This window comes from Monodelphis domestica, chromosome 4 (genome assembly GCF_027887165.1).
Source record: "Monodelphis domestica isolate mMonDom1 chromosome 4, mMonDom1.pri, whole genome shotgun sequence".
NCBI lineage: Eukaryota > Metazoa > Chordata > Mammalia > Didelphimorphia > Didelphidae > Monodelphis > Monodelphis domestica.
Window position 1 is genome coordinate 72298632 of NC_077230.1, and position 22424 is coordinate 72321055.

Consider the following 22424-nt stretch of genomic DNA (forward strand, 5'->3'; position numbering starts at 1 on the left):
TGATTCTAAGATGGAAGATAAGGGTTTTAAAAAAAAGTGATCTGTATGGTCTGGAATTAAAGCATTAAAAAGGAGAATTTTAATAGTGAAAAAGGAAAAGTCCTTCATTTAAGGATTTCTCAAAAATTGTATATTTTTATTTTCAATGAAAATTTATTTTCACAATCTGAAAATAATACAGAATATACTTATCTGATTCCATATCACAATTCAAGATTTTTTTTTTAGGAAGTGTTATCATATCTTTTAAGTAAGGGATATTCAGAGGGTCATAGTGGTCTGGCAATCCATTCAGATATTTTTGGTTTCTAAGAAACACAGAAGTTATTCAATACTTCCATGGGCTTGGAGCAGATTAATCTGACTCTGAATGTATTCATACTTCTTTCACTCTTACAACCTATTATTTATAGACAAGGTTGTATGAAGTTCCTATGTATAAGTCTATCTAGAGGATAATACATAAGAAAGGGGGGTATGGGATGTTCCAAGAGACCTGACCTCTAGTGTAAGGGCTTTCTAAGTTTTTTCTTCCTTTCTTCCTTCCTTATTTCCTTCCTTTTGGTTTTCTTTCTTTCTTTCTCTTTTTCTTTCTTCCCTTTCATGCTTCTTTCTTTTGTTCTTTCTTTCCTTTCATGTTTCCCTTTCTTTCTTTCTTTCTTTCTTCATTTGTTTCTTTGTTTCTTTCTTCCTTCCTTCCTTTCTTTCTTGGTTTCTTTCTTTCTTTCTTCCTTTGTTTCTTTCTTTCTTTGTTTCTTTCTTCCTTTGTTTGTTTGTTTCTTTCTTTCTTTCTCTTCGTTTCTTTGTTTCTCTGTTTCTCTGTTTCTCTCTTTCTTTCTTTCTTTCTTTCTTTCTTTCTTTCTTTCTTTCTTTCTTTCTTTCTTTCTTTCTTTCTTTCTTTCTTTCTTTCTTTCTTTCTTTCTTTCTTTCTTTCTTTCTTTCTTTCTTTCTTTCCCTTACCTTCTGTCTTCGAATCAATACTAAGTGTTGGTTAGAAGGGAGAAGAACAGTAAGGGCTAGACAATGTACTTTAATGACTTGCCCAGGGCCACACAGCTAGCAAGTGTCTGAGACCAAATTTAAACATGCACAGTGACCATATCCTGGTAAAACCAGCTGGAATGAAGACTAAACCAGGTTGAGGGTAAAAGACAGGCCACAAGTTCATTTATGAATTATGGGGATGTTTGCCCCAAACATGTGAAGACTTCCCTCAGCAGAATGGGCAAATGAGAACAATCTATTCTAAAGGGCATGAAGGCAGCTAAAGTAGGTGCTATGAAGTATCTAGATTTTGGTCAGACATGGAAGACATCAAGCCCTCCACTGAATTCCAAGTCATCAATAGTCATCCTGAATTTGGGCTTGCAACTGTACTTCAATGACTCCAGAAGAAACAGAGGCTGATGATTTTATGCAACTTCACTTCACTTCAAGAGCAAGTCAAGACATCATCCCATGATGTCATTTGTCCTCTTTGAGAACAAAGGATGAACAAGAACATAAAAAGAGAAATGTAAACATAACTTAAATGTGTGATGTAGCAAACAAAAGGAAATCTTTCCAACCAAAAACTAATATGATTTTAGACTACATTAAAAGAAACATAAGCATCCAAAAAAGATAGGAGATAGTGCCATTATATTCTACCTTTGTTAGGACACATATTGTGTTGAGTTCTAAAGGTCACACTTAAAAATATATATTTTATTGTCATGTAAAACACATTTTCATATTGGTCATTGTTGTAGGAGCACACTCATACACAACCAAAATCCCAAAATAAAACCATCAATACACTGATGTGAAAAATGACCCCAACAGTTCTTTCTCTGGAGGTGAAGAGCATTTCCTGTCATAAGTCTTCCAGGATTGAGCCAAGTTTTCACAGATGATCATTGTCCAATATTGCTGTTACTGTGTATAATATTCTCCCACTTCTTTTTATCTCTCTGCATCAGTTCCTGCAGATCTTTCCAGCCTTTTCTGAAATCATCTTATCATTTCTTATAGCACGATAGTATTCCAACACCAACATGTACCACAATTTGTTCAGCCATTCTGAACTAATAAACATCCCCTCAATTTTCAATTTAAAAGTCACGTTTTAAAAAGAACAAACCACAGTATATCCTGTGCCGAGGCTCAAATCCTGTGAGAGGATTTGAAACCATGTCATACAAGGACTAGGGCTAGGGGGAATATGATTTCTATTTATTTGAAGCATTATCATGAGGAAAAGGGACTGGATATTTTTGCTTAGACCCAGAGGGCAGAACTAGGACCACTGGGTGTAAGTTATAGGGAGTCAGTTCAATTTTTCTATGCAATTAAAGGAAGAACTATATTTTTTTAAACACAAGTTTCTAAATGTGGAATAGACTTGCCTTGGAAGAAAGTGAATTCTTTTTCTAGAGGTCTTCAAGATAAGATTAAGTTATCAGTTATTATTAATTTTACAATGCTGCACACTTTAGGGCTATTAAAGTAGGTGACCTCTTGGGTACCTTCTATCTTCATAAATCATAGTTTAGAAATTAGTGATTCTTCTTTCATTTCACTTCCTGCTAATGATTTACATAGTTGCTCTGAAAATGGACACAAGTATGTTCCATCTTGTCTTCATTCTTGCCATTAAAAAAATCTACTGTCCTAGCCAATGAGTCATTATATTATTTTATTCTGCTTCAGTAACTTATATGAATTCACCATCCAAAGGGGGATTTGCTGAATGGCGTTGCAGATGAAAGGAGACAACAGATGATGGGTTAAAAAAGAAAGGAGAGTCTTGTTCACTTTTAAAGAAAGTACATTCTTGACAAAAAAGAAACCATACAATGTGAACCTACGTCCCTTAAGCTGGAAGCTATCCCAAACCTCCTCAGACCAGTAGGGAGATAGTAGTCACACAGATACACAGAGGCAGAACTAATTCTACCCTGTTCTGACTGTAACTTTACAAAAAATTAAATGGATCACTTTCAAGGTCATGATCTGAACCTTTCAGAAATGGACCTGCTGCCTTTTTACAGACAGGGCCAGCCTATAGCAGACAAGTAATCAACATGAGCTTAAAAACTATGATAAAGGCAAAGGGAGAGGGTTTTTGGCAGTTGATTTTGAGTTCTAGTAATGTACACTGTAGTAGAGTATACTTTCGTATGTTGGATTTGAAGTAAAAAGATTACAATTTCATATACTTCCTTTGCCAGTCACCACCTAAGTGACTTTGAGCAAATGATTTAACTATTCAATTCCTTCATTCCCTCAACTTTTAGAAAAATTGGGATGAATTATATAACATTAAGGATCACTCTTCTGGGGGCTGCTGAGTGGCTCAGTGAATTGAGAGCCAGGCCCAGAGACAGGAGGTCCTGGGTTCAAATCTGGCCTCAGACACTTCCTAGCTGTGTGACCCTGTGCAAGTCACTTGACCCCCATTGCCTAGCCCTTACCACTCCTTTACCTTAGAACCAATACATAGTATTGATTCTAAGATGGAAGGTAAGGGTTTAAAAAAAATGATCACTCTTCTATCTAAATCTATGATCCTATCATCTGCCACCAGAGATCCTTATTAGTGTTAGTTCCCTTCCCTCAAAAAAGACTTTTCTTTTTACCCATTTTCCCTTTACCTTTCCTCCCTTCCTCTTCTTTCACTACATCAGACAAAATTTCAGGGACTTCCATTTCTTCTGCTGTAAAATAGGAAAAGAGGAGACATAACTAGATAACTTTTAAATTCTCATCTGCTATAGAGATTCTTTCTTTCACCTCTTTTTTTTCCATTTTTTTTTCTTACTTGAGTCACAGAGTTGCCAGGCAAGAGATGTATCATCTCTGTTGTTAATTCTTGTGACTAATGTGACCTCTGACTCCTATAATTTTGATGTTGTCATTGTTTCATTGATTTAGTTGTGCCTGACTTTTTTTTTTCGATTTTAGCAAAGCATTTAATAAAATATCTCTTAGTTCTCATTTTGGAAAAGATGGAGTGGTGTTGACAAGATGATAATATTATTGGATATATTTGTTTATTTTTTGTTTTTTAATTGAAATTTTTTATTTATTTAATTAATTTAGAATATTTTTCCATGTTTACATGATTCATGTTCTTTCTCTCCTCTCTTCACCCCCTCCCATAGCCAACATGTAATTCCACTGGGTTTTATATTATCATTGATCAAGACTTATTTCTCTATTTTTGATAATTGCACCAGGGTGATTGCTTAGAGTCTACAACCCCAATCATATTCCCATTGACCCATATGATCAAGCAATTGTTTTTCTTCTATATTTCTAATCCCACAGTTCTTCCTCTGAATGTGGATGGCATTCTTTCTCATAATTCCCTCAGAATTGTCCTGCATCATTGCATTGCTGCTTGTAGAGAAGTCCATTATATTTGATTATACCACAGGCTTAGAGAGTAGAGCCTGCATTCTCTCAAGGTTCAGGGTCCTCTGTCTAGGTGTGACAGTCAATCCGATAAGTGGCGAGAGATACTTTATGCTCAATCCTGTGTTTAGGCATCACACAGGCAGGGTTTGCATTTATTTTATAGGTTCAGTGAGTACATACATTTCTGGCGCACAATCATTTCTCAACATACATGTTTCCATAGAACCTAACAATACATGCAAAGCCTAAGGAGATAATCAATGAAACATTGTTGCTATAACAGAAATAGATGAATGACATAAACTGGGTGATGTGAAGGTTAGTTCCCCCTGACCAATGGGATGACCAGCTAGGAGAATCATTGTTGCTTTTGATCAGATTTCACAATCAATTACAATTACTTAGGAAATGGGTAGCAAAACATTTCATAGCTAGGTATGGGGTTAGAAGGTAATTTAAAGCAGACCAGAATTGGAATTTTCCTCAATTTCCAAGTTGCATTTTTCTTGTGTTTGATTCAAGCTCCTGGAAAAGTTGCCTGGTTATGGTATATATATATATATATATATATATATATACAATGAACCAATGAAGCATGTCTGTAACTTATGTTTCAGAGGAATGATTAATGTATCTGTCATGCTTGGTCTGCAATGGGTATGGGGCCTCTGAATGTACCTCTGCTAAGAGAAAGAATGGAGGGGTAATGGGTTTTAATTCTGTGAATGTAATATTTTGGGGTACTATTCTAAGGGGGTTAAAGTGGGACATATATGTATTAACTCTATAAGTATTTGCTCTCATATTATTTCTCCTGTATTAGGGAGAGAACAATAATCATAACAAGTCCATTAGTAAGGGAAATTAAAGAGAGAAGTCATATAGAGAGGGTTCTGTGGGTGCCTTATTGTCTGGGGACTGCTTTGCAGTCTCCATTTCCCCAGAATGTGACTCTGTCAGACAGTGGGGGTAAGATGGCTTCCTACACACAGTGTATCAGTCTCTATGTATAATGTTCTCCTGGTTCTGCTCCTTTCACTCTTTAACAACTTCTGAAGGTCGATCCAGTTCACATGGAATTCCTCCAGTTCATTATTCCTTTCAGCACAATAGTATTCCATCACCAACATATACCACAATTTATTCAGCCATTCCCTAATTGAAGGGCATCCCCTCATTTTCTAATGTTTTGCTACCACAAAGAGTGCATTTATAAATATTTTTGTTCAAGTATTTTTCCTTATGATCTCTTTGGGGTATAAACCCAGCAGTGGTATGGATAGATCAAAGGGCAAACAGTATTTTAAAGCCCTTTGAGCATAGTTCCAAATTGCTATCCAAAATGGTTATATCAATTCACAATTCTAACAGCAATGCATTAATGTCCCAATTTTGCCACATCAACTCCGACATTTATTACTTTTCTTTGCTGTCATGTCAGCTAATCTTCTAGGTATAAGGTGGTACCTCAGAGTTGTTTTGCCCATTTATAAATTGGGGAATGGTTTGATTTTTTGTACAATTGATTTAGCTCCTTATATATTTGAGTAGTTAGATCTTTGTCAGAGTTTTTTGTTATAAAGATTTTTTCCCAATTTATTGTTTCCCTTCTAATTTTGTTGAATTGGTTTTGTTTGTACAAAATCTTTTTAATTTAATGTAATTAAAATTATTTATTTTAAATTTTGTAATTTTTTTTAAAATTCTTTCTTGGTCTTAAAATCTTTCCTTTACCAGATTTGACAAGTATACTATTCTATGTTCACCTAATTTATTTATAGTTTCCTTCTTTATATTCAACTCATTCATCCATTCTGAGTTTATCTTGCTTTAGGGTATGAGATATTGATCTAAACCTAGTCTCTCCCATCCTGTTTTCCAATTTTCCCAGTAGTTTTTGTCAAATAGTGGATTTTGGGGGCAAAAGCTGGGATCTTTTTATCATAGACTGTCTTGCTAAGGTCACTTACCCCAAGTCTATTCCACTGATCCTCCCTTCTGTTTCTTAGCCAGTACCATATTGTTTTAATGACCACTGTTTTATAGTAAAGTTTGAGATCTGGTACTACTAGGTCACCTTCCTTCACATTTTTTTCATTATTTCCCTTGATATTCTTGATCTTTTTTTCTTCCAAATAAACTTTGTTATAGTTTTTTTTTTCTAATTTGTTAAAAAAAAGTTCTTGGTAGTGTGAATTTTAAAACTATTCCTCCCTAATCAGGCTGTACTTTAGAAGATCTGATTTAGCTATTTCCTGGTCAGTAACAATGGAGATACTTGGAATAACAGAATCAGGTCTTGGAAACTCTACATTTCTCCATCCTTCTTAGTTTAATAAGATTAGGAAGGTCTGCATCAAACTCCAGATGTAATTATCTGAGGAAATGACATTCAACATACATGTGCAGAAAAATGGACAGACCCCTGGGCTGTCCTAAGTCAAACTAAGCAATCATTGGTACAGATGAGATGCAGGAAAGTGATGTAAAACTGTCCATAAAAGGCACATCACTTCCTCTCTCTTCCTCTTTCCCTGGAGAGGTGACTCTGGCTGAGAGTGTGCTAGACGTTTCGACATCTTGGAATGTTGGTGGTGATTTTTGCCCTTGAGCTGATTCAGGTTCGGGCATCTTAGCTGAGCCCCTTTGGAGGTTGGGCTGGTTCTTTCCTCTTTCACACTCAAAACCTTACTTTCTAGATCTCCTAATCTTCCTGCCCAGTACTGGCCCCGTCCTTCTTCCTTCTTCTTAATCTCCTCCACTATATCAATTAAATCACCATAAAATTTCCAGCTGAGTTTGGGTATTTCATTAGGATTTTATAAATAAAGTCCTTGGTGACCAAATATAATTATTACATTCAGTCTCAACCATAATTTTAACTTCTACAGTAGTTTGATGGGTATGGCACTGAATAAGTAAATTATTTTGGGTAGGGTTGTCATTTTTATTAAGTTAGCTCATACTACCCATGAGCAATTAATGTTTTTTTCAGTTGTTTAGATCTAGTTTTAATTGTGTGGAAAGTGTTTTGTACTTGTGTTTGTATAATTCCTGTGTTGTCTTGTGTCTGACTCTTCTTGACCATACTTGGGATCTTCTTGGCAAAGATACTGAAGTGGCTTTCCATTTCCTTCTCCAGCTCATTTTACAGATGAGGAACTAAGGCAAGCAAGGTTGAGTGACTTGCACAGTTTCACACATCAAGTAAGTGTCTGAGGTCTCAGTTCCTCCTGATTCCAGGTCTAGCATTCTATCCACTATACTACCTAGGGTTGCCCTGGGGAAAACAGAGGAATCATTCACTCATTCACCCACTCATTGGTGAATCAGTAGTTACTAAGCACTTAAAACATGTTGCCTTCTAGGAATTTGCAAGCTAATTAGGTAGTTAAATCTTATGTGGGAGTTAAATTATTTCTAAAGTATTTACATACAAGCATACACACAAACTCATGTTCAAGATGGTTAAGTGTTTAGGTCTTTAATGTTAATAAGCTTTTCTTGTTTGTTCTTAGAGTCTTTTGAGTCTTTTCTTTTCCTCTATTTATAAAATAGGATGTGCCTATAAAATAGGACGTGCCTAATGGATCAGCCCAAATTTCTTCCAGAACCTGGTAGTTTCTGAGAAGCCATTCTGGACTCTTCTGCCTTCCAGAGGTGTTTCAAATGTCACGTCCATGTTTATCATCCATGTTCTGATCTTACAACACTAATGTAAAATATGACAGTTTACACTTAGCAGAAGGACCAATAAAACCCCAAATAGGGTCACAACTGAACAACAACAGCAACAGCAGAGATAGATATATGTGTGTGTATATATGTAGATACACACACATATGTGTACATATATACACACACATACATGATATATATGCTTGTGTCTATATGTATACATTTATGTATAAATTCTATAAATTTGTTTACAGTGTTTTGGGGGGGTTTGTGTGATTTTCTGATTGTTACTAAAGCTTTAGAGATATTTTCTATTCTTACCCTTTATACACATCCCATGACTGATCATCTTTTTTCCAAGTATTTGGGAATGTGAGGATAGGTTCTACTGCTTTTACATAGAAAAAATATACTTTGGTTGATCTGTGATCTCATTAATACAAAATATAAGCATTTCAAATCTAAAAGCAAAGAGTTGTTAAGTCCTCATATGGGAGAGACAGGGACCGAGGTCAGACAGAGAATTGTATAAGTTAAGGGAAAAGGAAAAGGATAAGGAAAAGGAGAGAGAAAGAAGGAAGGAATGAGAAAAAGGATATTTTAAATCTACTCTATGTTATATGAAATGAAGGAAATTACCACACAATTCCATGACATATAAATTTCATACTTTCAAAATATAGCCTCAATAGGATCTCTGGATAGAAAAAATCTGCTCAAAGGTTATGGGCCAGTTCAGCTTTATTTTTAGTTTATTACTTCTTGAGGTTTGCCTATATGTATAATATGCATTTTTTTCTATTTTTAACTAAAAGTATAAAATGAGTATGGGTTAAAAGATAAAAAAAAAATTTTGTGAACTGGGCAAAAATGGCCAGACTAGACAAATTAATTCAGGATCGAGACTTATAATTTTCATTAGTTTGAATGGCCATTTGGTTCTGTTCTCTTCTGCCTATGAATTTCGATCTTGCATTTACAATTTATTTTTAATTTTGGCATCTCAGTTTTTACTTGTGAAGTGTGGGATGATAGTCATTGTTTCTCCACTATTTTATAAGAATGCTCTGAAGATGAATGTTTCCTGTTTGGCGACGGTGACTATGTTCTTTGGATGGAAGAAACTTTATAAGCTTAAAACATGATTGTTTGTATTATCTTTTTTCTTCTTGCATTTTGCTACAGTTGCACAAGAGGAGAGGGGAGGCAACTATACAGCAGAAGTATTATTCAACCACACCCTGGAAATCCCGTGCTTTCGAAATATATCCTCAGTAGCTTCATCTGGAATTACTTTTGCCTGGCTGATGGTGAGCATTATTCTTTTCAGTGGAAAAACTAACCTAAATTTACACATTGGTGGAGATTTAAAAGTAGTAAAATCCAGTCAACAAGCATTTATGATGTGCTTTTTACTTGCTAGGCCCTGAAGTAGGTGCTTGAGATTTGGTCACAAAAATCAGAGCAATTCTCCCTTCTAGAAGCTTACATGCTTTGGAGGAAGACAATGTATATATATAATTGTAGAAATATGAAAATACATTAAAATAAATTCAATGTAAATGTTGGGAAAAAGTAGAAAAGAAACTGTAAATGAAATTAATTTTAAAATTTTGAGAGGGAGGTAGTAGAAATGTGAGGAATTGAAAAAATGACTCCTGACTGAGTTGAGTCTTAGAGAAAAGTAGAGATTCTAAAGGAATGAGGAGAGGAAGGAATGCTTCCTAGACTTGGGGACACAAACAGTACAGAGACATGAAGGTGAGAGATAGAGTGTATTATGAGACTATTTAGGCAAAAATGCCCAGTTGTTATGGAGAAATATATGTAAATCTAGCCATCGTCCCAATTTTCCAAATCCTGAACTGCTTTTCTCTGTTAATTTGTATTTGCTGTATTATTGCTTTGTAGTGTTCTTATCTAATGGGCATAGAGTATAGTTTCCCCAAGTAAGGTGGTATTTCCATTTTGTTTATGATACTTCCCCATCCCCTTCACCCCACAGAGTGACCCTTTACTGTGCTATATATAGTAGGAGAGTAATAGTGTTTTGAATGAGCAGGAATTCACTGACTAGCCAACTCCTTCATCTAATACTTTAGGCCTTAGCTCAGTATCCTGCTGAGACATCTGCTTAGATAAATGGAGGAGGTAAAGAGAGATCAAATGACTTTCTGGAGGTCATACAGTGAAAGAATAGAGGAAGCAAATTTCAGATCTGTCTTACTTTGATTCTGCTACCAGATCTTAGAAATCTGCCCCTTCACTACAAAAAAAGGGGGGGGGGAGAAAAAATGATACTGTAGCTTAGAGTAGTCTCTTTGGAATAAACCTTTTCTTAAAAAGGATTATTGCATTAGCACGTTTGTGTATTTCTTTGTGCAAAAAAAAAAAGGCTGCTTATATTTTTAAGCCCTTGACTCAGATTGATAGCTATGGGATTGGAAGAGTCATATATAAAACAACTTAAAAACTTACTTTCATCCCTTCATAGAATAAAATGTGACTTTTCATTTTATAGTAGTTAATTTACCTCAAAAGACTTGCAATTTCTAAAATATTACCTTGGGAGGTATTTTATTGGCTATTAAATTAATATTAGTATGGTTCCAATATTAGTGATTATTATCCATGCATGTTGGGCAGATATTTTATGGAAGATTTGGAAAGGGGGAGGGGACATGAACAAGAATTAAATAAAATGAGAATGTCTGCCCAGGTTGAAGGAATATGTACAGCAAAGATGTCAACAATTATGTAGATTGCCTTACTGAGGATGACCCCACCCTAAAATTTATTCACTTTTTGCTAATTCTTCAACTGGTTTACCTCCACACTGGCTGCATTGCCCCCATCCTCCAATACCCTATCCTCTTGATCTTTTTCTCCCTTCCAGCTACTCTTTATGTTTCCTATCCCCAGTTCTTAGTACAGTGTTTGGGACATAGTTAAGTATTCTTAATAAATGTTCATTCCATCTATCTATTTATCATCTCTGTTTGTATAACTATAACCAAGAGATAACTTTGCAATCAAGTAGATCTAGGTTCAAGATGTACAGTGATTCCTCACCTATCACAGGTGTTACATTCCAGAAACCTCTGCAATAGGTGAAAATCCACAAATTTGCAGTGTTATATTAATTTTATTATTCTTTGATGGTAAGCATCTTCCTCTGGCATTTGGGGTCACTGCCAGAAGCCTTAGAAGGCACAGAACATTTGGGTGAAATAGGCTTGGAAAAAATTCAAACTTTTACCAAACTTCACAAAAGCACACCGCAGAGCAACACTATGCACACCAATAAGACATAGATGTGAAGAGGACAAGGGGAGATGCTGAATATATGGGTACAATGCAGGAGAGCAAACAGTCTGATTCTAAGAAACTGATTCAATCAGCACCCAGGATACAGAACACAGTGCTGTGGTTGGTTGTTTTTCATTCCATTAGCCAATAGTGTGCGTATACAATTTCACATTGGCAAACTTGTACAAGTGGTAATAGCATACTGCATTTTTATTGTGTACAGTATGGTATTCATTCACAAAATCCAGCAATGTAGCAAAAATTCTGCAATATATAATTAGATATATATTTTTTAAAAACCCAAGATAGAGTGAAGGTTCCATAAGTGAACCTTCATATAGCAAGAGACAACTACACTTCTCAGAAGTACTAGTAGTGAGGCAGTCAAGATGGTGGCTTAGAGGCAGCGAAAGTTTAGACCTGTGAAAACCCTTCCTTACAGATAACAAACTAAATGCTCCAAGGGGACTGAAAATCAAACCTAACAACATGACAGAGCCAAGGAACTCTCCTGCTGGACTCATCTTAAAATATATGCCCCCAAAAGTCTGATTTGAGAATACTTGGGTTTAAGAGGAAGGAAGAAGAAAGGTCCTGGGATGCCTCCCCCACCTAGAGCCCTAAACTTCCAGTGGCAGTTAGAACCTGTGGAAGGGCAAGGGTGCTAATCAGGAGGGAGTACCTTGTGGGCAAAGCTGTGCCAGGCTTAGAGCATTGAACACAGGCAGTGAGAAAGCAGCTAGAGAAGAAGTGCAGCACGCAGAGCGAGCAGCCTAGTTGCAGCAGCAGATACACTCCATATTCCCCCCCTCCTTTCAGGAGGTTTTGGCCTTAGGGAATATACAGCTCAACCCATCTGTACTTAATCCCATCAAAGCTTTCCGAGGGCAGGAAAGCTCAATCTCCAACATCCCTCCCCCACCAACTGAGCTGAGAGATTTGCTGGCAAAGCTACAAGGGTGAACCTGACAGAAAAGCCCAAAACTACAAAAAAAAATGAGAGAAGCAAAAGCGCAGGCAACTGCAGGGAGTAAAGAAGGGGGTAAATATGAGCAAACAACAGAAAAAAGAAATCAGAATTGACAGCTTTTATACAGGCAATAAACAAAGAGCAAATGGAACAGAGAAGGATGAGGGAACACCAAGCAAAAAAAAAAAAAATAACAGAAACCACAGCGAATTGGATACAGACTTTGGAAGAACTCAAAATACAATTCAAAACACAATTAAAAGAGGCTAAGGACAACTGAGGAAAAAAAAAACTTAAAAATCAAGATAAGTGATATAGAAACAGAAAACAGTGTCTTGAAAACCAAAATTAATCATCTTGAAAATGAGACAAAGGAGATGAAAATTAAGGCAAAAAATATGAAAGATGAGGCAAAGAAAATGAAAGATGAGACAGAGAAGATGAAAGATGACCTCCAAAGAAAGTCAGATCAGAAGGAGAAGGATGACCAAAAAAGCCAGAGAAGAAATCCAGTCTTTAAAATCCAGAATACAACAACTAGGAGCAAGTGACTTCACAAGGCAGCAGGACACTATAAACAAAATCAAAAGAATGAAAAAATTAAGAAAAATATGAAGCACCTCATTCACAAAACAGAAGATTTATAAAATTATTTCTGGAGGGACAACTTAAGAATCATTGGTCTACTGAAAGACCATGACAGAAGAAAAAGCCTGGACATCATACTACAAGAAATTATCCATGAAAACTGCCCTGATATTCTAGAACAAGAGAGAAAAGTGGAGATTGAAATAATCCAAAGATCACCTCCTGTCCTTAATTCCCAACTGACAATACTCAGGAATGTTATAGCCAAATTCAAGAACTACCAGACCAAGGAAAAACTATTACAAGCTACTAAGAAGTCATTCAGATACCATGGAACCACAGTGAAGATAACACAGGATCTGGCTGCATCTACACTGGAGGACCAAAAGGCATAGAATATGATATTCTGGAAAGCAAGGGAACTAGGTCTACAACCAAGAATCAATTACCCAGCAAAACTGCAAAACTGACTATATTCTTACAGGGGAAAGTATGGTCATTTAACAAAATAGAAGAATTCCAAGCATTTGTAAAGAAAAGACCAGACCTGAACAGAAAATCTGATGCCCAAGCACAGAATTCAAGAGAATCATCAAAAGGTAATTAAGAAAGAGGGAAAAAAGAAAACAAAACAAACAAATAAAAACCCTATTTTTAAGAGACCCAATAAATTAATATATGTATACTTATAAGAAAAGAGGTCATTGGTAACTCTTAAAAAACGTTATCACCTGAGCAGCTAGAAGAATTACACTTATAAGGAACAGTAACAAACTGTATAGGATGAAATGCTAAGACACAAATATGTATATATATATATATATATATATATATGAATGCATAAAAACATATATATGTAAATATATATATATATATATATATATAACTAGAGCTAAAAAAGAGGTTAATACTAAAAGAAATGGGAAAAGAAATAAAAGGGGGTAAATTTATATGTCACAAAGAAGCTGATGGTGGGAGAGGGGAGAACATCAATACACTGGAAGGGTAAAGGGGTTGGAGATAGGAAATATTCAACTCTTAAGAGCATTGAAATTGACTCAGAGAGGGAAGAACAATCAAATACATTGGGGCAAAGAATTGATTTGCACCCTATAGGTAAGTAGAATGGTAATAAAAGGTCTGGTGGGAAGGGAAGCAGTTCAAGGGAGGGAAAGGGAGTGGGTAGTATAAAAAGAATGCAAAGAAAATAAGAGGAGAATAAAAAGGGAGAGGGTAGAAAGGGAGGTAAAATAAAGGTGGGAATTAGGGGAATGATTAAAAACAAAACATTGGCATAGAAGAAAATATTGAAAGCAGAAAAGGCAGAACTAGGAGTAGAAATCAAAATGTTTGGAAATACACAGCTGATAATCATAACTCTCAATGTGAATGGAATGAACTCAACCATAAAACTCAAGCAAATAGCAGAATGGATTAGAAACCAAAACCCTACCATATGCTGTCTACAAGATACATACATGAGGAAGGGAGACAAACATAGGGTAAAAGTAAGAGGATGGAGCCAAATCTATTGTGCACCAACTGATAAAAAGAAGGTAGGAGTCACAATCATGATATCTGACAAAGCCAAAGTTAAAAAAGAAAGGGAAGGTATTTACATCCTGATAAAAGGCAGTATAGACAATGAGTAAATATCAGTACTCAACATGTATGCACCAAATGGCATAGCATCCAGATTTCAAAATGAGAAACTAGTGGAGCTCATGGATGCAATAGATAGCAAATTATACTAGTGGGGGACCTGAAACTTCCTTTATCAGAACTAGATAAATCAAACCAAAAAATAAATAGGTAAGATGTAAGAAAAGTGAATGAAATCTTAGAAAAAATAGAATTAGTAGATATGTGGAGAAAAATAAATAGGGACAAAAAGGAATACACATTCCTTTCAGCAGCACATGGTACATTCATAAAGATTGACCATGCATTAGGGCATAAAATATTGCAAACATGTGCAAAAGAGTAGAAATAATAAATGCAACCGTCTCAGATTACAAAGCAATGAAAATAATAATTAGTAGCAGTACATGGAGAGTAAAATAAAAAATTAATTGGAAATTAAGCAATATGATTCTCCAGAATTGGTTAGCTAAAGAACAAATCATAGAAACAATTAATAATATCATTGAAGCAAATGACAATGATTAGACATCCTTTCAAAATCTATGGGATGCAGCCAAAGTAGTACTCAAGGGGAAATTTATATCCTTGAGTTCATATATTAACAAATTAAAGAGGGCAGAGTTCAATGAATTGAGCATGCAAATTAAAAAACTAGAAAGTGAACAAATTAGAGATCCTAAAAATCAAAGGAGAAATTAATAAAATTGAAAGTCAAACAACTATTGATTTTATAAATAAGACTAGAAGCTGATACTTTGAAAAAAGAAACAAAATAGACAAAGTACTGGTCAATCTAATTTAAAAAAGGAAAGAAGAAAACCAAATTGGCAGTATCCAAGATGAAAAGGAAGACCTCACCTCAAAGAAAAGGAAATTAAGGCAATCATAAAAACTATTAAGCCCAATTATGTGGCAATAAATATCGCAATCTATGGGATATGGATGAATATTTATGAAAAATATAAATTGCCTAGACTAACAGAAGAAGAAATAGAATTCTTAAATAATCCCATATAAGGAAAAGAAATCCAACAGACCATCAAAGAACTCCCTAAGAAAAAATCCCCAGATCCAGATGGATTCAGAAATGAATTCTATCAAACATTCAAAGAACAACTAACCCCAATATTATACAAACTATTTGACAGAATAAGCAAAGAAGGAGTTCTACCAAATTCCTTTTACGTCACAAATATGGTACTGATTCCAAAGCCAGGCAGGTCAAAAACAGAGAGAGAAAACTATAGACCAATCTCCTTAATGAATATGGATGCAAAAATTTTAAATAGGATACTAGGAAAAAGACTACAGTAAGTGATCACAAGGGTTATTCACTATGACCAGGTAGGATTTATAAAAGGAATGCAAGGATGGTTCAATATAAGGAAACCGTCTACATAATTGACCATATTAACAAGAAAACTGACAAAAATCACAATTATCTCAATAGATGCAGAAGAAGCCTGTGACAAAATACAACACTCATTCCTATTGAAAGAACTAGAAAGCATAGGAATAGAAGGATCTTTCCTAAAAATAATAAACAGTATATATCTAAAACCATCAGCAAACACCATCTGAAATGGGGATAAAGTACAAACCTTCCCAATAAGATCAGGAGTGAACAAGGATGTCCATTATCACTTCTATTATCATTGTACTAGAAACACTAGCAGTAGCAATTAGAGAAGAAAAAGTAATTGAAAGTATTAAAATTGGCAATGAGGAGACAAACATATCACTCATTGCAAATGTTATGATGGTCTACTTAAAAAATCCTAGGGAATCAACCAAAAAGCTAGTCAAAATAATCAACAATTTTAGCAAAGTTGTAGGATACAAAATAAACCCACATAAGTCATTAGCATTTCCATATATTTCCAACATATCTTAGAACCAAGAATTAGAAAGAGAAATTCCATTTAAAATCACGCTAGACAATATAAAATACTTAGGAATCTATCTGCCAAGACAAACACAGGAACTATATGAACACAACTACAAAACACTCTCCACACAATTAAAACTATATCTAAACAATTGGTAAAACATTAATTGCTAATGGGTAGGACAAACTAACATAATAAAAATGACCATCCTACCCAAATTAATTTACTTATTTAGTGCCATACCCATTGAACTACCAAAAAACTTTTTTACTGAATTAGAAAAAACATAACAAAGTTCATTTGGAAGAACAAAAGATCAAGGATATCCAGGGAAATCATGGGGGAAAATGCAAAGAAAGGTGGTCTAGCAGTCCCAGATCTTAAACTATACTATAAACCAGTTGTCATCCAAACAATTTGGTACTGGCTAAGAGACAGAAAAGAGGATCAGTGGAATAGACTTGGGGTAAGTGACCTCAGTAAGACAGTATATGATAAGTCCAAAGATCATAGCTTTGGGGACATAAATCCACTATTTGATAAAAACTGCTGGGAAAATTGGAAGACAGTATGGGAGAGATTAGGTTTGGATCAACATATCACACCCTACACCAAGATAAATTCAGAATATAAAGAAGGAAACTATAAGCGAATTAGGTGAACACAGGATATCATACTTGTCAGATCTTTTGATAGGAAAGACTTTAAAACCAAGCAAGAGCTAGAAAAAAATCACAAAGTGTAAAATCAATAATTTTGATTAAATCAAATTAAAAAGGCTTTGTACCAACAAAACTAATGCAAACAAAATTAGAAGGGAAGCAAAAAATTGGGAAATAATCTTCATAAAAAAAGCCTCTGACAAAGGTCTAATTACTCAAATTTATAAAAAGCTAAATCAATTGTACAAAAAATCAAGCCATTTTCCAATTGATAAATGGGCAAGGGACAAGAATAGGCAATTTTCAGATAAAGAAATCAAAACTATTAATAAGCACATGAAAAAGTGTTTTAAATCTCTTATATTCAGAGAGATGCAACTCAAAACAGCTCTGATGTATTACCTCACACCTAGCTGATTGACTAACATGACAACAAAGGAAAGTAATGTATGCTTGAGGGGATATGGCAAAGTTGGGACATTAATGCATTGCTGCTGGAGTTGTGAATTAATCCAACCATTCTGGAAGGCAATTTGGAACCATGCCCAAAGGGCGCTAAAAGACTGTCTGCCCTTTGATCCTGTCATAGCACTGCTGGGTTTGTACCCCAAAGAGATAATAAGGAAAAAGACTTGAACAAGAATATTCATAGCTGTGCTCTTTGTGGTGGCAAAAAATTGGAAAATCAGGGGATGCCCTTCAGTTGGATAATGGCTGAACAAATTGTGGTATCATTAATTATGGAGGTGTAAAAGATAATTTTATAGTTGTGACTTAAAATCTAAATTAATTGGTCACCAAGGAAAAATCCCAAATATAATACCCAAGTCAGCTAGAAGTTTATGGTTATTTTAATTAATATAGAGGAAGAAATTAAGAGAGAGAGAGAGAGAGGAAAAGAGTTAACTTAAACTGCTCCAGCTTAGGCTGAGCCTGGAAGGAGTTCAAGGCCTTGGCCAAGGGGACCTCCCCTGAGAGCCAAGGGAAAGGGAGTCAGTCTTATCACTCACCATGTGACGGTCTCAAGGAAGCTGTCTGAGGGAGCTTCTCCAGGCTCGAGTTCCAGGATCGAACTCACGCTCAGGCTTGCTCACAGGAAGTCAGCAGCCAGATCCACATCTTAGGGGAAAGGGGCCAAAGAGAGGAAGTGACGCAAAATATATGCATGGTTCTACATCACTTTTCTGCATCTCATCTGTACCAATGGTGGCTTAAGCTTCTTTTAGAACATCCCAGGGGTCTGTCAGCTATTTTCTTCACGTGTCTATCAAAGGTCATCCTCCTGAACACTCAATCCCTAAGTATGGGTATAGACATTCCTGATTTTTGTCAGACTAAGTATCTTCATTGTTACAATCAAGAGAAAGCTAAATCCAATCTTCACAGAGGGGATGTGGCAGAAATGGGAAATTAATACACTTCTGGTAGAGTTGTAAATTGATCCAACCATTCTGGAAGGCAATTTGAAATTATGCCCAAAGAGCTTTAAAAGACTGCCTACTCTATGATCCAACCATACTACTGCTGTTTTTTTTGTCCCAAAGAGATAATAAGGAAAAAATGCCTGTACAAACATATTTATAACCATACTCTTTGTAGTGGGAAAAAAATTGGAAAATAAGAAGAAGTCTATTGATTGGGCGATGGCTGAACAAACTGTGTTATCTGTTGGTGGTGGAACACTATTGTGCTGAAAGGAATAATGAACTGGAGGAATTTCATGTGAACTGGAAATACTTTGAGGAATTGATACAGAGCAAAAAGAGAAGAACATTGTTCACAGAGACTGACACACTGTGGCACAATTGAATATAATAGACTTTTCTACTAGAAGCAATGCAATGATCAAGGACAATCCAGAGGAACTTATGAGAAAGAACACTATCCACATCCAGAGAAAGAATTGTGGGAGTAGAAACACAGAAGAAAAATATGGTCGATCACATGGTTTGATGGGTACATGATTGGGAATTTTGACTTTAAATGATCACTCTATTGCAAATATTAATAATATAGAAATAGGTTTGGAAAATGATACATGTATAACCCAATGGAATTTCTTGTCAGCTCTGGGAAGGGGGAAGAAAAGAGAGAAGGGCATGTAATGATGAAAAATGTTATTAATTAATTTTTAAAAAGAAAAAAGGCAAAGAATTTACAGATCTGATTCTTGTGAAATTATTTTTTAAATATATGGATTTTCCTAAAGATATTCTATCTCTAGACTCTTCCTCATTCTCTATTCACCATTAATTAATCAATCAATAAGTATTTATTAATTAAATTCTTAACTTCTACTATCTTAGAATTGATACAAAGTATCAGTTCCAAAGCACTGGAGCTAGTCAACTGAGACTGAGTGATTTTCCTAGTATCACACAACTAGGAAGTGTATGAAGCCAGTTTTGAATCAAGGACCTCCTATCTCTAGGTTTGGCACTCTATCCAATGAGCCACCTAGCTGCCCCTCAATGATCATTTCTTAGTCACTAGGGACATAAATACAACATGGGAGATTATACTTACCTTGAAGAATGAGCAAGCAACAAAAAAAAGAAACTCAACATAGAGTCATTATGGTGACAGGGAAAACCAAAAATACAAACTCAAAGAAGTCAATCAATTCAATTGACAGCAGTATTCAAGGTCACCAAAATAAAAACATGAACTTACTCTTCAATGCAAAATGAATTAATGGAGGACCTCAAAAAGGATTTTAAAAATCAAATAGGAGAGGTAAAAGAAAAATTAGGGAAATAAATGAGAATAATACAGGAAAAGTATGGAAGAAGAGTCAATAGGTTAGACACAAAAAAATATATTGAAGCAATTAATATCTTAAAAATAAGAATAGGCCAAAAAGTAAGAGAGATAAAAAAAAAATCCATTAAGTGAGGAATTTCTTTTTTTTAATTAATTTATTTAGTAAATTTAGAACATTATTCCTTGGTTACATTAGTTACATTTTTTCCCTCCCTCCTCTCCCCCCACCTTCCTGCAGTCGACATGCAATTTCATTGGGTATTACATGTGTCCTTGTTCAGAACCTGTTTCCATGTTGTTGGTGTTTGCATTAGGATGTTCATTTAGAGTCTACATCTCCAGCCATATACCCTCAACCCATGTATTCAAGAAGTTGTTTTTCTTCTGTGTTTCTACTCCCGCAGTTTTTCCTCTGAATGTGGATTGTGTTCTTTCTTATAGATTCCTCCAAGTTGTTCAGGATCACTACATTGCCACTAATGGAGAACTCCATTACATTTGAGTATCCTACAGTGTATTGGTCTCTGTGTACAATGTCTCCTGGTTCTGCTCCTTTTGCTCCACATCAATTCCTGGAGGTCATTCCAGTTCCCATTGAATTTTTCCAGTTTATTATTCCTTTGAGCACAACAGTATTCCATCACCAACATATACCACAATTTGTTCAGCCATTATCCAACTGAAGGGCGTCCCCTCATTTTCCAATTTTTGGCCACCACAAAGAGTGCAGCTATGAATATTCTTGTACATGTCTTTTTCCTTATTATCTCTTTGGGATACAAACCCAACAGTGCTATGGCTGGATCAAAGGAAGACAGTCTTTTAGCACCCTTTAGGCATAGTACCAAATTGCCCTCCAGAATGGTTGGATCAATTCACAACTCCACCAGAAATGAATTAATGTCCCAATTTGGCCACATTCCCTCCAGCATTCATTATTTTCTGTTGCTGTCTTGTTAGCCAATCTGCTGGGTGTGAGGTGATACCTCAGAGTTGTTTTGATTTGCATCTAAGAAAGGAATTTCTTAAAAAGCAGAATTGTCCAAATTTAAAAAGATATACAAAAATGCACTGAATCAAAAGAATATCTTGAAAGGCAGAATGGGCCATATGGAAAAAAGAGGTACAAAAATTCATTGTGGAAAAGAACTATTTACAAAGTAGAATTGGCCAAATGGAAAAGGAGTTTAGTTGGTTGGATAGGGAAATGACATAGTTAAATTTGCATTTAAGGAAAACCACTTTGCCAACAAAGTACAGGGTCAACTGGTGTGGTTAAATTTGGAGAAAGATCAATTAGGAAGCTCTTGCAATAATCTAGATGAAAGGTGGTAAAGGCATTCTAAATGAAAGCTGCATGAGGAGAGAGAAAGGGTGGGACATGGAAGATACTGTGGAGGTAGATAGAAATCATAAGTTCTGGCAACTGATTAGATAAATAAGAAGGAAGAGGTTAGAAGCCTAGATGGCTGGAAGGAAAATGGTGCCTTTATACAAATATTGTGGGGATTAAATGAGATAATGGATATAGAGCACTTTGCAAACAATAAAGTATTATATAAGTTCCAGTTATTATTATTTTATTATTCATATTTTACAGTCTCTACATCTCCTGTGTAGTGATATTTTCATGCTATTAACCTTTAATTCTATTCCTGGTGAATTCAAGCAATGTTTATAGACCAACACAGAGATATATTGAAAAAATTTTAACCACAGAAAGATTTTCCAGGCTCTCTGGGGGAAAAATGTATGCACACATGCTTATAAATTTAATCTTCATTATTACCATTTCTCCCTCATTTTCTTAGGTTTAGATATTCAGCAAAACAATAAATGAAACCCTTATATTTTTTCTGAGCAAATGTCTTTCTGAGATGTAAATGCTCACCCTACAAATTTAATAATTGTCTTTTAAACTAAGTTAGAGTTGGCTCCAGCACAGCCCTGTGCTATTGACAGTAATAGGGAAGGTTGGAAAAAGAAAAATGTTTCAAGGAAAGATAATGACTGAAATGGCCAATAGGCAATTGGTGATACAGGACTGAAGTTCAGAGCGGATATTGGAGCTATCGATAGATAGATAGATAGATAGATAGATAGATAGATAGATAGATAGATAGATAGATAGATAGATTCATAGATTCATAGATTCATAGATTCATAGATTCATAGACAGAGAGATAGAGTATATAAGATAGTTATATGGATATATAAAGTAGATATATCAATATATAGATTATAGATACATAAATATATCCAAGTGTACACATATGCATATATATGTGGGGGCATAAATGTATAGGTATATATAAGAATATAAATGTATTTTTATACTTTGAAAATATAAATTTTACATCTACTTAGAGATAACAGTTCAATCTAAGAGAAATGATGGGATGAGAGCTAGAGTAAAAGAGTGAGAGAGGGATAGGGGAAGATGGAGGGAAGGGGGCAGAGGAGGAGAAAAGGGAGAGTGGGAGGATGAAGAGGGGAAGGGAGGAAGAGAAAGAAGTATAA

The 22424-nt window shown here is 35.2% G+C and overlaps 1 protein-coding gene across 1 annotated transcript in view; it reads left to right on the forward strand.

The window, feature by feature from the left end:
• The window catches only part of CD96 (CD96 molecule), a 178752-nt gene that overhangs the window by 11500 nt on the left and 144828 nt on the right, over positions 1-22424 (forward strand). The window contains exon 3 of the mRNA XM_056826082.1: positions 9265-9389. Coding sequence (XP_056682060.1) covers positions 9265-9389 — 125 coding nt within the window. The remainder of the gene's footprint in view (positions 1-9264; positions 9390-22424) is intronic.